General features: G+C 40.4%; 1 protein-coding gene across 3 annotated transcripts in view; it reads right to left on the reverse strand.

Moving 5' to 3' along the window:
• Nucleotides 1–15,156, reverse strand: part of GRM7 (glutamate metabotropic receptor 7) — a 532,223-nt gene that overhangs the window by 162,761 nt on the left and 354,306 nt on the right. For all 3 annotated transcript variants that reach the window (XM_019536596.1, XM_019536595.1, XM_019536594.1), the window contains one exon: nt 8,466–8,666. In XM_019536596.1, the coding sequence (XP_019392141.1) occupies nt 8,466–8,666 (201 nt within the window). The remainder of the gene's footprint in view (nt 1–8,465; nt 8,667–15,156) is intronic.

Below are 15,156 nucleotides of genomic sequence, written 5' to 3' on the forward strand. Positions count from 1 at the left end.
TCGTTTCATTTGTCTGGTCGTGGCTGGAAGCTCTCGGACTGGCATCACAGCTCAGGCAGAGGCCATCCATCATTACAGAAGTGTAAACAGGCACTTTAGGACACCATAGGACACCATTTGGGACAGTGTCATAATCCTATCCTTCTTTCCGTGATTAACCAGCAAGACCTATAGCCTCTGGCTTAAAAGAAAAAAAAAGCCCATAAAATAACATCTGCCTTCACTCTCACCCTGCACACAGCAAGAAAGATGAGAAGAGCTTTGCTTTTGCCCTCTTTTTCCCCCCTCTCTTTGTGCTAAGGGAGTTGGTTAGTGAAAACCAGACCTGTGAATGGAACTTCTAAGTGATTCCCCTCCACCCCCTCCAAAAATATTCCATCTGCTTCTGAGAGATACTGCCGTCAGAAGACGGCCCAGGTCTTATGAGTCTTGACGGGCATCCAGAAATAGCTCCCTCCTCCACAATATGTTCTTATTCTAGTAATCAGCATGCAATTGGGATGGAAAAGAGCAGAGCAAACCATAGGGAAACTGCTTATAATCTCTCCTTGTATTCTCCCTCGTTCAGACTTGAGGACATTGATACCTGCTGTTTTCAGGTAGCCTTGTCATGAATAGCTTTGGGACGGATTCTGGACCCACTCCTGTAACTTATATTGGTAGAGGGGCTTGGTAGAGTCATAGCACCAGAGCTACAGAGCCCAGAACTCGCTTGATGCATTGTGGGGACAAAGTGCAACAAGCTCAACAATGTTTACTGCTGTTAAGAACTGGAATGGAGGCCTGGTACAGCCTGCTTGCTAGCTGCATCATTTATTTTACATGTCCTACTGTCTGACCATGCACCCGTTAGTCAGCTCTGGGTAAGAATTAGATAAGCCTCCCCCTTTGTTGGGCAGTGGGGTTGACCACCAGCCCTCTTAGCACATCCATTGCCAGTACATAAAAGGGGGAAACTAGACACATTTCATATGATAGGGAGATGACAGACTGAATTTTGATGCCTTTTTATTACATCAGAAATGATTTATTGGAAAGAAAACTCTAGCCAGGAAATCTGCATTCTAGACAGTAGCACTAATTCAGATGCAAGGCTCCTTCTTACATGGGTATTCAAAGAGACATATTTTTTTTTTTTTTATATAGGACTAGGGGAAAAATCTCAAAGACAGCATTTATTTCAAGATGCATAAAAATACTATTCAGTGGGGTACACCGATATTGTTTCAAGACTGAAGATCATGACAATGCACTAGTATATCTATATTCAAAATTTCCTCCTACTACAGAACTTTTTTCCCCTGAAGCAATGAAAAAATCTATCCTGTTGTAGCGCTGAGCTTTAGTTATGGCTTTCTTCAGAATTCCCATTCTTCATTGAATCCCAGTATGTGAAAGAAGATTTGAAGGAGTGAATTAGCATAGTTTCCAAATTCTAACCCTGGTAAATTATTTCTCGTCTATTCTACAGTTCCTTCGAGATCAGACATAGATTAAGTTCAAAGGCTGGTACAGAAAATCTTCTACTGAAACTTCTCTTTTCTTGCCCCCTCTGGGTACTTCGTAGATATTTAATTGTCATTCTAGATTAATGCGGCCAGAATACATTTACAGTGGGAAAACATTTCTTAGGTGAAGGAGGAGGAGCGGTTACAATTCCTAGGCTCCTTCTGAAAGTCACCACAAGCAGTAAATCACCAGACTAACATGACTCTCTCTCTACAAACAGTAAATGTGATTCATCATGACTTTTAAGAGTGTGTATCATTAGCAAACTATGCTTTGTCACAGCTGACAAAGGATTGGATCTAGGAAGCTGTTTGCCTTGGGTGGTGGCAGCAGCAGTGGAAGGGCCAGCAGCAGTTGGCACGCTTGCACTGACTCTTAGTTGGCACCTGGATCTAGTCCTTTACTTGTGGCCTCCCCCCACCCACCCCCACATACACTATGGTAATTCAGATGGATCTGGACTTCCAGAAGGCATCATCAACTTTTGTAGTTACAGTCATCAGACCCAATCAAAGGAACAACATGTACATGAACAAATGGATGGGTTTTTTTTTACACACTAAGGGGAAGATTCATAGCCAATGCAATTAATCCTGACTCCAATTAAGTCAATTAAACCATGACATCTTGTATCACCTGAGGTTACACCCTGGAAATCGAGGAGTAATGCAGATAGCTAACTGACTGCATACAGACATCTACACTCAGGCATCTATATGCTCATTTTTTGCTTAAGTAGATGAGGGGTGAACTTGGTAAGCGGAACATTAGTGGTAAGATTAAAAGTTGCCTTAAAAAAAGGAAAGAATTTTTAAATGTCACATACCCAGACGAGCAGGATACCCGGTTTTTAAATGGCATCTAGAAATCAAATGATGGCAGCCCTGGTGAGACTGTGTTGGGGAGGGAGGGAGGCGGGGAGCCCTCACTACGTGCAGTAAGTAGCAAAGAAGTGGCAAATTTGAGTGCTTGCAGATGATAATGGCGATAGTGAGCCGTTAACTCTACTGAAAGTATTCAACGCCTTCCAGACTATAGCCCTGTACAACAAACACAGCTTGCTGAGCTTGCTACGGAGAACGCTTATTGTTACGGGAGTACGTATAAAAGAGGGATGTTGGTAGATGTGGAAATAGTCAATGTGCTAGTGGATGGTGCTCAGGAGTCTGCAGCTTCTGGGTTTTGCAAGAAAAATAAAACCTTTTGTTGTACCCTTCAAATGGCTTCCTTTGTGTAGCTCTTAAATACGTGCATCCCTCCTGCTCAACAGGAGTAGTAACTGCTGTTGGTGCTTACTCCCTGGGTCTCTGATTCAGGAAGGCACTTGAGACTGTGCTTCTAATTAAGCAGACACTAGAGTGCTTTTTCTGAATCTGGGGCTGGATGCATCATGCCCGCTCATGATTTCTATATGCATAATTCCTCCAGACATCATATCTGCCACTTCCCTACCTACACAGTGCTGTTTTAAATCTCCCGAAGTGTCACGCAGTATACTTCATGTCATAACTAATAACATCACTTAAATGTGATTACCTATTAATATGTGTTTACCTTTAAGTTACACTTTTCTTAAAATGTATTTGAATAGCATAAATGCATATCTGGGTTTTTTTTGTTTTTTTACCAGGCATATCCTCATTTCTACTTTTAAATTTATTTGAAAATCTATACCCCACCACACACAAAACTGTGAGTGGCTTTCTTGGGGGGAGTGAGAGTAAGCTACTCAATGTCTGCCAAACGGCAGACAGTTATGATGATCATGTTGGATCCCACATAAAAAAACCCTCTCTCTGGCCATGTCCAAACAAGCAGTGCCGGGAAGGTGGGGAGAGATGGGGGGGTTACCCCTGGATATCCAGGGCTCAAAAAACCTGCAGGGAAAAAAAAGGTGGAGCAGTGCATGCTCAAAACTGGACCCTGGCTGCCCAGAGCCACACTCCAGCTCCCAGCCAGGCTTCAAGAGGCAGCATTGCCATTGCTGCAGCCCTGGGAAGCCCCCAGGACCCCAGGTAAGCCTCCCCTCCTCCTCCTGGGGCAACTTGCCATGTGCCACAAGGTGTGCCACCACCAGTTGTCCTCGGGGAACCAAAGGTCCACACTCACGTGGATGCAGCCCCTGAGTTGACTGGCTTTTTGAAAGTGGAGTAACTGGTTTGGCATAATAAATACAAATCCTCTGGTTTTTAGTCAGTTTTCAATCCTGATGGGTTTTGTGACTGCATGTTTTGGCACACAGTGTCCATCATGTGACTTCTGGGGTGTGTTTTTAAACTGCTACAGCATTTTATTCTGTGCTCTTTATCTGATTTCCTAATGCAAACTATAAAAATATCAAACAGGGGCATTTGCAAAACCTGCAGGCTGAAACATATTCTTAATATTTGCCTAGCCAATGTGATGTCTTATTTTTATTCTTCTTCTAATGATTACAGGAGGTTAGCAGGAACTTTCTAGATATTTAAAGCTGACTTAAATTGAATTTTGTCCTCTTTCAGTAAATGTAGTGTGAATTAGTTTCTCCGCATTTCCAAAAAGCAACTTAGAAACCTAGCAACATTCTCCTTCCTGTAGCTGCCTGAACATTCAGTGGTGCTCTGAAATATTAATTCACCTTCCGTTCCCAACAAATAAGTTATACTCTCACTAGACATGCTGTACATGATGCCTCTTCACATGAAGAACTTGTTTGAAAAAAGACATGATTTATTTGATTTTGTAGGATTTCTGTCTCTTAATCACCACAAGAAACTCATCAAGAAGGGAACTGAATTAATAAGAGAAGGGTAGGGTGCTTGATAAATGTGACTATCTAAGGTGTTTCTTTATGACTCAGTTCAGAGTCACTGCAGTTCTGACAAGGACCTGCAGAGTTCATGTAAAAAGCATCCCTCATTTTTTCAGGTCATCAGGAAAAAATACCATCACTGCACTGTGAGATTAATATTCAGAATCTCACTGCATCCGTTTTTTTTCTCCTCTCAAGATTGTAAGACAATATTGGAATTCATACTGAGCTCCTACTAGAAATTCACAGTCTCTACTCATTAAAAGATTGCTTGAGCTCTTGCTTCATGAACGTCATGATCTTTGTAGGGGAGGAAAGAAAAAAAACTGAAGCAAGCAAAGGGAAGATGGTTTTGTCTGTAGGGTTAAAAGTACATCTATTTGCACCCCTGCTATACAAATCAGGATCAGAAGATCACAGGCGTAAGGTACATGAGAAGGCATTTCCCTCCATTTATAATACAGAAACAGGAATCACGTTACACTATTCTCTGTTTTCATTACAAACCTGATTACAGAAACGAGAGTGTGAGACTTCATGAGGTATAAGCCAAATGGCAGCATTTAGCTAGTGACCCTCATAAGAGCAGTACACAACTAAACTTCTCTCGGAAGAAGCCCCGGGACACACTGAGCAACTTAGGCTGTATCTCTTTGGATAAGGGTCTCCCAACTGCTTCTTTCCTACCACCTTTGGGATGTCAAACCACTAGAGGCATGCCTGGGGATGACTCCCCAAGCAAAGGAAAGCACCATGCCACCTGTGAATGGGTTCCACACACTCTCCTTTTGATTTCCTCATTCCTGTGCACTTGTCATAATCTTGCCTCAACATACTTTTTTGGTGAACTGCAATAATGTGTAAGACATTCCCCACTCCTAAACCACAGGGTGGACTGAACGTGGTGACAGCAATTCTGACTACTCGCCCTACCACTCATGGCTCCGTGAGGCTGAGCAACTGAAGTTGGCTCACGCGAATGACAAAACAAATGTGCAGCGCAAGCCATCCATCGCTTTTGCAGCTCAGACCCTTATGGTCTCAAAGGGGTATGTTTTACAAGGAATGGGACATTACTTATAGGAAGATAGGGTTCCCAAAATCCCTTCTGCAAAACCTGGGCCCACCCTGTTACTACTATGGACGAGCCTGTGATTACTTTTGACTCTGGTGACAGAATGTTTTACACTTCTAACACATCTGCAATATTGTATACGAGGCAGAGGCTCAGTGTGGAAAGTGAACAGGGCCCCCCGAATCTCACCAGAGCCATGGCACAATGACAATAACAGGAAACTTTGCAGCTCTGTGTGAAAACACATATAAATAGTTCTTCTCGAATACAACAAGGGAAAAGTAAACTCTCACAAGGATAATACATCTTAAAGGAAACTTATTTGTGCTCTCTCTGTGCCTTTCCCTCCCCAGCAATATTGTCTAGGGCTAGGCATATGTAGCTAAGCAATGACTGATGTAAATTTATCTAAAAATTCCAAAAGGCTCTTTCTCTTCTACATCTCCCCGTCAAATGCAAAGCAACGGCAGTTTCTTTGGGCCCCACGCTGCTTATGAGTTGACAGTTACAAAGGAAGAAAACAACACCATGTGGTTTATGTGACCAATTGTAATAAGAGGGGAACATAATCTTGCAAAATATCAGTCCAGTAAATTCTGGACAGGAAATTGAGGGCACTGTAATCTAGTGGTGAGCATTCTTTGAGCAGGAAATGAGGCAAAATTCACTAAATAGTTTAGTTCCTGCTAGTTATTAAAATGATTGAATGAGCATTCAACCTCTCTACTTTCCAAGAACCTCCCTGCCACCTTTGGAGAAGGATACGAATCATCTGCTAAATGCCAGATTACTAAATGCACATAAATATTGTGTTTCTCTTATTATTATAGCGTTTTATCTTAGTAAGTTTCTATTCTCTTTCCAGAATCAGTGAGATAAGATTTTATTCCTGAGGTTACTAGTTCAGCAATATTTTGCCTCTAACAATAGCTAGCAAAGGAGGTGGGGCTGGGAGGAGGAGGAGGTATAGTATCTCCTACAATATACTTTACCAGTTGTGCAATGCTTTACTTGAGAGAGAAAAAAAATCCTTTTCTGTTACCTAAGGTCTTCGAGTTAGATCATGAGGTCCAGGATTTTTTTCCTCATCTAAATGTTACAGCCCATTTGTGTCTCCTCTGCATGTATCTATTAGTCTGCAAACTGCTATTGAGAGGGAAGGCGATTAGCATTTTCAAATACTTAGGGGTGCCTGTACATGTTTGGGGAGGCTGCTCTGACATGCTGTAATTACAGTGTCTGCTGTAATCTGTCTGCTGGAATGTGCTAATTAGCACGCACCAGCCAGCCGCCGCGCCTTGTATATCAGCATCCCAGCACTTCAACTAAAACTCTTTCGATAAGCTTTAGTTAAAGCACCCCCGCCACCATTTTGCATCATGGGGACACTGTGGGCACTTTAATTAGAGGGGCTCTTGGACCCACTCTAATTAAAGCATTTCCCAGTCCCCCCATGACCCCTGGAGCACATGTAAAAATGCCTAACGTTAATCACCTCCACCTATATTTAAGCAACTAAATCAGACCCCAACCCAGCAAAGGTTAACCCCACAGTTAATATGCATTACAAATGCCCTTTCTGTGCATACAGCTATTATAGCCCTCAATTATGTGGGCTTTGCTCTTTTCTCAAGTTCTCACAGCTTGTGCATTTATATATGAGGGCTCTGGGTTCAATATCCCATGTGTTGTCCAATAAAAAACTGTCACAAAAAACACTCAGGTGTATGCAAAATATAAAGACTCTGAGTAATGTCACTGGAGTTAATAAAGGCTGATTTTCAAAGATGCAGAAACTCTGCATTTATGTAACAATGGGAGTGGTGCCTCCTGTTTGACTCTTCCAAACATCACTGCCTAGTGAGCCCTAAACGTGTATTTAGATGTGTGACTTTGGATTCCTAGATCTGACAATTTGAACCTGGGTCTCAAGCTTGCAGAGTGCTGAGACAGACCATTTAAAAAGCTCCTGTTACAGATATTAACAGAGTTTATGAGGAGGAAATAATGGCAGATTGCTTGTAAGGCTAACTTCTGTGAGAGTTTAGCTGTTATGGCTCTGGGGCTGGTCCCACATGAACCTCCCCCATGTATGTTAATGAAGCAAATAAACTTTCAATAAAATTCACAAGGATGAGGAAATCCTGCTATAGCATCTAGGCCAAATTCAGACAATCTTGAAGGGGGAAGCAGAAATAAAAGCCCTTTGCCGTACACTATCAGCAAGAAGCAATATTAAAGCTGTCACACCCAGACTTAGGACCAATGAAGATCACTTTTATTTGGTGGCTGAAGCCCAAATGGCTGTGGAGATGCAAACTAACATCATCTCATCTCCAGATACAGCTGTCAACTGTTTGTGCTTATGAGCTATGGACCTTCTGGGGGACTGGAGCACTTTTTACCCTAGGATTTTCTGCTTAGTGAGCCCAAGTCACTAGCTTTGAAACCTGCAAATAAGCCCGGCCTTTGGACTGGCTGTCTCATCCTTGTGCATGTGACAGGCCAGATCCTGTATACGGAGTCTCACTTTGTTTTTTTCCAACGAGGGGAAATGAAATAGATAAATGGTTATATTTTAAAAGATGCTGACAATCTACATCTACATATTTTATATAAATAAATAAAATGGGTGATGGGCTGAAAAATTACTTGATTAATGCCCAATTCAAACTTATCTATCTACCTATCTAATTAAGTTTGAACTGGGCATTTATCACGTAATTTTTCAGCCCATCACCCATTTTTGCCAATGAGAGCAAATCTTGGGCTTATGAAAACAATTTAGTGGCTTCATATTAATTCCCACATGTGCCCACCTGAAAATGGTTACACCACATCAATCCCAATAAAAAAAAACAAGGCTTAGTCAGACAGAATGCTGTAAGTCTGAAATTATATCATTTTTCTCTGCTTCAAGCAAAGCAACACAAAATCTTCAAGCAGATGTTAAACAGGAACTACATAAAAAATGGCAACTCCACTCATTTAGGAATCTAGGGAAACCATATGTATAGTCTAGACACAAAATAAATTCCCAACTTTTATGTGGGCCGGGAGCTCTGGGACAGCATCTCTCTTTGCACTCACCGTTGAAGTTCACACTGCGTATGTACTTCAGCAGCTTCTTGCCTCCTGCTTGTTCCATCTCCGGACAAACTCCCGGGTAATCAGGACAAAGATCCTTGTTCATATGATGGAGGGCATGAGCCATGGCATACACAGCGTCAATCACAAACTGAACTTTCCCCTCTTGCTCATAATGGGAGTCCTTTCCAATTCTCTCCTGCCCTGCACAGGAAAACAAACAGACACACATGCACAAACACACACATAAAGAGAAGGATGGTGAGGTACAGAATTCTCCTGGTGCCAAATACAAGTCTATCCACCTTGAGCAGTCTTAGAAAATGAAGGTATTCAGTCAGTACGGTGCAGTTTGGGGCGGTTTTTTGTTCTGTTTTCTTCTCTTTTGTTAAGATCACGGCTGCGGTATTCTTTCTTTTAATTATTTTTATAATCAAATGGAAAAAAATATATTCTCAGTTCTTGAAACTGTAAACTTAAACTTTAAAGCTTTCATATGTTTGGCACAAAAACCACAGAGGCAAACCTTATTCATAAGCACATAAACTATAACCGCTGGGAAACAGCTCCAAAGAGACAAACAGTATCGTCTGCACCACAAATATAAGTCTCTGACTGAAGAAAGGCTTTTTTTTTTTTTAAACAAAGCACAGCTTTGTTTGTATTTTAAAGTTGGATGTGACATACTGCCCTTCAAATCTCAGCCTCTAATTGAAAGGCACAGGCAGACTGAGGGAGAATCATTGCTGATACAACCTAAAGGATGCTTGGGAGAATTCACTTATATGCTGACTGTTAATGTCACCTGAGGCAGCAAAGTATGCTTACATTAATGATGAACCCCTCTTTTCCTCCTCTTGTAGGGAGTAAAGGGTCCTTCATATGCCATCAAAATATTTTTGCAAAATAAGGGCTTGGCGTAAGGATTCCAAAACACTGCAGTCTATTGCTCTCACTAAAATACCACCGGTGGGAAACCAGTCATGTTTAAAAAATTATTACTGCTGATGTTTAATTATTTATTATATGTATTATAGCAACATTAAAACAGAGACGAGACCTCCTTTAGCATGTTAGGTGCTGCATACATTCTGCCCCAGGTCTCTTTATACTGCATCTGTGACACCCAAAACTCACCTCCCGGAGTAGATGTGTACCCACTTGTTCCCACTCTACAAATAACAGAAATGAGGCAGTGAAGCTGCTCTGAGGATACATTCAACTGGCACTCTCAAGAACACTGTTTCCAAGTGAGATTGAGCATGATGGTAGAAGATACCCTCAGGGGGTATGTCCCCATATGCAGGGGTATGCATTTTCCATAGCACAAATAGCAGCAGTGTATATTTGTGTTCCTCCTTTGTGCCCTAGGGCACACCCCTGCATGCACACTCTGGCACATACCTAATTGTCCTGGGTGGGGTAGGGGAGGCTGGGACCAACAACTGTGCTGGACCCAGCAGCCTTAACTGGGAGCCTCCTGGGGCAGCAGCGGCACCAATCTGACCGTACGGAGCCTGGTTGGCAGCCAGAATATGGTTTGGGAGGGTCAGGCTCTGTTTCTGGTGGCACATGTTGCTGCCACATGCACCACACCATTTTTTTGACACTTGGTTCTCCCAGTGTCAAATTTTGGCACTGCACTGCAAATTAGTAGCACGGCAAATGGTTGCACGTGCACCACGTGTGGTTTGCAGCACCTCAAACAGCTTTGAGGCACCACAGACCGCATGTGTGCACTCCTCTGGACACACCCAGGTTGTCTTTCCTACCTTATGTCTAGTGTGGTATACGGGGAGTGAGAGAAGGTAGGTGGGCATACTTTTTGGCACTGCTCTTGAGAGCACTGGGGTAGTACTAGAGAAATGTTCAAAATAAATCTGAAGGAGAGTCAAAATCAAATTACAAAATTCTGAGTACTTGTCCAATGCCTTAACCATTCCTCTTCTTTAACAGTAGCAAACTGTAATGAGTAAATAGTATGCAGTTATGAAACAGAAAACAGTGCTTTTTAATCCAAAATACATGAGATTAAAACTATGTCAAAAAACATAAATATATTAACCCAACATAGTATATGATTACTATAGATCACATTTATTACAACACTAAGTCAATGAATATTATCTGACTGGCACTAAACAAAAACAGTAGGTATATGTACACACACACATATATACATACATACACCCCTCCCCCCCAACACACACACACAAATATGATATATAAGGGACAGTGTTGTCTGTGGGGGAAGCAAAACAGTATTATGTTCCAAGTCTCTTGGGTTTTATTTCCATGTCTTTCAAGTCTAACTTTTTGTTTAATATAGTGCAAGCAACACCTGCAGGATTCAATGTGTCCAGCTGCAAAATGTGTGATTATACTCACCTATCTCACCAGGGCTTTGTGAAACATAATTACTGTTTGTTAAGTGTCCAAGATGCCTTGTAAGAAGCTAGACAAGTCCAGTATATTTTTAACAGCTGGAACATCGCAAGCCACTTATTCAGTTATCTACTTTAGATGAAAAAGTCATCTTTTTTCAACCTTAGGTCATTCTGCAGCCATAAAGGGTCCTGATCATGGAAAGAGCTCGGTGAAACCAGATCCCACCAACAATTCTCACAATAACCTGAAAACTAATAATTTAGGTTTGGGGCTTAAGAGAAGAAAATACTAATTATATCATCATCTTCAATTTGAAAGAGGCACCAATGGTGAAACCATTCAGCAATTGTACTTAAATCCACTGATACCAGGAGGGAAAAAAAATCACCCTGGTAACGAGTTTTGGTGAAAAGAAAGAGTTCCCCATTTGTCTGTTTCTGCTCAAATCACATTCTTACATATTCACTTGTTACATTAACTCTATATTGGAACCATACAGGGTTAGTGAAGCAGTTTTTACCACAATAGAGCCATTTTCTTAGCTTTAGACTCCAGATAATTTGAGCTACTGAGGCAGCTCTAATCAAGCAGGAATGATACGTTCTTGTCATTCTCCTATTCAGTGCTCATCTTTTCTATTAAGTCTGTAAGTTCTTGGGATATGAACTCTCAAACAGTGTATTTGCCCAGCATCTGATACACCTGGGACACCTTTTTTGATTGGTTGACAGGTACCACAACAATACGGGTACCCTATCATTAATTTCAGATTCACGGGTTTGTAGAAATCAATATATCCCAGGCAAAATCCTTTCATTTTCCTCACTTCTGCACAGAGAGCAGGGGGTGAGGGAAACACTGAACGGCTGACATGTGACTTTACTTAAACATCAATTATGTTCACAGCCAATCCATAGTTTAAAGACAAGAACAATGAATAAATAAGTAGGTAGAGGACTGCAAATGAAAAAATCATGAATAAACACAAGGACGAAGATCACAAAGGGAGTCCTTGTATATGTAGCAAATTATTTGCAGTGACCTATTCCCTCAGCTTTCTTGTGGCCAACAAATATGCATTTCCCCCACATACACTTTCAATTATGTGGATTTTTTTTACTTGTTGCTTCACTAAGTGCTAAACGGCAAAACTCCAATCCATGCAATCTGGATATCACAGTTTAAAAAATGATCTGGCACAAAAGCTCAGTTACAATTCAGAACTAAAAACTAGAAACACCAAATTCCTTGCAAATAATTCAGCAGGGTAAAATGGGTTCCAGGTTTTGAAGATTTACCTACTGTCCTTTTATATCACTCCATTCTCCTTTCATTGATTACAGACCATAATACATTTTCAGACACCAAGGAGGAAAACGCTTTTAAGTGCCCTTAGCTGAGCTACATAACCAAATTAGTAATGCAGTGGGAAGGGATGCCAAGGAAAGCAATCTTAGAATTGAAACTCTGAACACAAACAATACTGATTAAGCATATTAAGTGCTAGAAGCATATGTGACCCATACAGAGGAGGGGGGAAAAACCCTTTAGCGGCTAAGATAATAGTGGAAGAAGACAGAGCAAAAACCAATGAAACAAAGCTTCACTAACAATGTGAAGATCTGAAAATAATAGAATACAATCAATAATAAAATATGTTTTAGAAAACCTGGTGGAACTTTTTGATTACCTATGTATCCCATATGGTCGAAACTTATAGAGTTATACATACATAATAGCATGTGCATCACTGCATGTGCAGTTTTTGCATACAAGTTTGTCTGTTGATGGAAAGTTGAGTGGCATTTTAATAGGAAATAGGCACATCTTTGGGATACATTTTCAAATCTAAGGTCTATTCTGAAACTTCCACAGCATCAGCAGAACAATAATTTATACTTATGTAGACCTGCTTCCATTCATTTTATAGTAAATGACCTTTAAAATGTAGCTACTGTACATTTTAATCCATGTGTATATATGGTTTAGGCATGAGAGAGAGAAACACAACTTGAAAAGATTTGCACTTTTTTGTTGGTAACAAAGCACAACTTAGAAAAGACCCCATTGTTCACAACGGCATTGTCAAGACTTTTATTTAGTCCCCAAAATTCAGAGGTCTGCACTATAGGAACAAATACAGACAGAAAACATTAAATACAGTAGAAATGCAGAAAGTACAAGATGAGCGCATCTACACATTGCCAAATGGAGATATTGCTATGGCACCATGCTTTAGTACTTCCTTTTAGAAGTACTAAAGCACGACGCAGTATGGGTGGTCACTGTGCTGTACAGGTGGCACACAGTTACATTTCACCGCTACATCACTCTAGCTGTGTACTATACCTTGGAAGTGCACCACTACGGTGACGTTGCTGGCACTCGTGTACAGACACGTGATTGCTGTGTCACCACAGCGCACCATATCACGACGTAGGGTGACATATAGGCACACCCAATGAATACTTTTTATACAGCTAAACGGCCATTTGAAATGTTCAACTTTCAAAAGTCACAGTGGCCTTATCATGTAGTGTAACATTATGTTATTTAATGTAACACAGGTAACTTGTATATAAATGATACTGCTATGCATTCAAATTGCTGCTGCATCACTAAAAAATTCTTTATGAATTTGCAAGATTTTTTTCCAGTTGGAGCAAAGTTTCCATTTGAACAAGCAAAGGTACAAACACCTGCAGTTGCTTTTGCTTTATTAATGCTTTAGCCTTAAAACCACAACAAAATATATCATACTTTTTTTAACGAAAGAGCCTATACAATTAATGCCAATTGGTGCCATTGCTGGTGCCATAGGCATGTAAGAAAAAGTCTGAAGGAACAGGGAGCCTGAAATACTCTGTCCCTCATACAGCCAGTCCCCCTACACAGTTCAAGGTTAGCACTTCAAGGAAACAAGAATACTTGCATTAGTGGCTGGAAAACGACCTTCAAATACTTACAACACTTCCCAGATAGTGTTCATAAATATTACAAATTATAATAATGTTACTACTTAGACAGTTTGGGGCAGCCCTGTGATTTTTTAAAATTGTATTTGTTCTTGTTTTGCTGTCTTGTCTTATTGCCAGTAATAACTCAGGCACAGAAATAAAGGTAGAAAATATGTTCTATTTTTGTATCAAAAGTGCGTACGGTCATGAGGAAATACTTTTCATATTTTAAAGTCACTTATACAATCTTCACATGTTCATTTCTCATTCAAGGATAGTTTCCACTTTGAGATGAAAATAAGCTCATTCTTCTTCTTTGCTTATAAAAAGCCCTGGATGGTGCCGACTGCTACCTCAGATAAAAATGTTAATGGAAGATATTACTGGTGCTCCTTCCATATTGAAAGCTCCTAGTCTCGGGGCATAATTCCAAGTAAAAAATTTCAAATTCTCTGAGAGAAAAAAAATTATCATCTAATTGCTGTTAGTAGACAATATTTATTGCCCCCAGTGCTGCGTGCTATCACTTAACTTTTGAAGTGAAACAAACAAAAATAAATAAAATTAAATAAAATTGCACAGGCCAGTAAGTGGAAGTCCAGCTCAAATACTCAGCGAAAGTCAAAAGAGTGATGGCAAAACCTAATGAGTTGAAAAGAGCAAAGAGGTATTGAAGGCTAAGTAAATAGGACAATTAAGGGATATTGATAAAAAAAAACAACACAGCCAACATATTCTTAAGCTTGTATTTATTTGAATGTGTCTGTAGCAAGAAGGATACATTCAAAGTGATCAAAGCAGAAGCTGACCAAACATTTATGCCACGTTTTTACATATGGCCATGTAGAAGATCTGGTTTTAAAAACAGTGTTTAAAAAAAAAAAGAGAATTTAGGAAAAAGACAACATACTGAAGACTATGAGATTGAATGCCTACAGATATTTATACAACTTTTACTCTACAGTGAATTAGAGCACTGTTGATGATTATGAAACGGGATCTCAACCAGACCTCTGTAGCTAAAAGTGGCTGGCTGTAACAAGATGCTATATAAAGTTGAAAGTGGAGCAGCTGAGTTGAAATCTTCAGAATTGAAGTCCATCACAGAAAACGTAAAAACTGAAAGCTATGTTTAGAGATCCACGCATGGAAACTATTAAAATTCTACCAAGGAAACTCTTGGGTAAATTAGCATATTAATGAGGGAGCAAAAAGGTTACTTTGAAATTATCTTTAACACGAATTCTCCAAATAAAAATTGTTCTGGACTACACTCTGTGTTTTTCTAGTTTACCCCCAACCCTATCTCCAGCATCAAGTTCACAGATTCTTTCCTTTCTTATACCCCT

Source organism: Crocodylus porosus, unplaced genomic scaffold (assembly GCF_001723895.1).
Source record: "Crocodylus porosus isolate Cpor-Errol unplaced genomic scaffold, CroPor_comp1, whole genome shotgun sequence".
Lineage (NCBI taxonomy): Eukaryota > Metazoa > Chordata > Crocodylia > Crocodylidae > Crocodylus > Crocodylus porosus.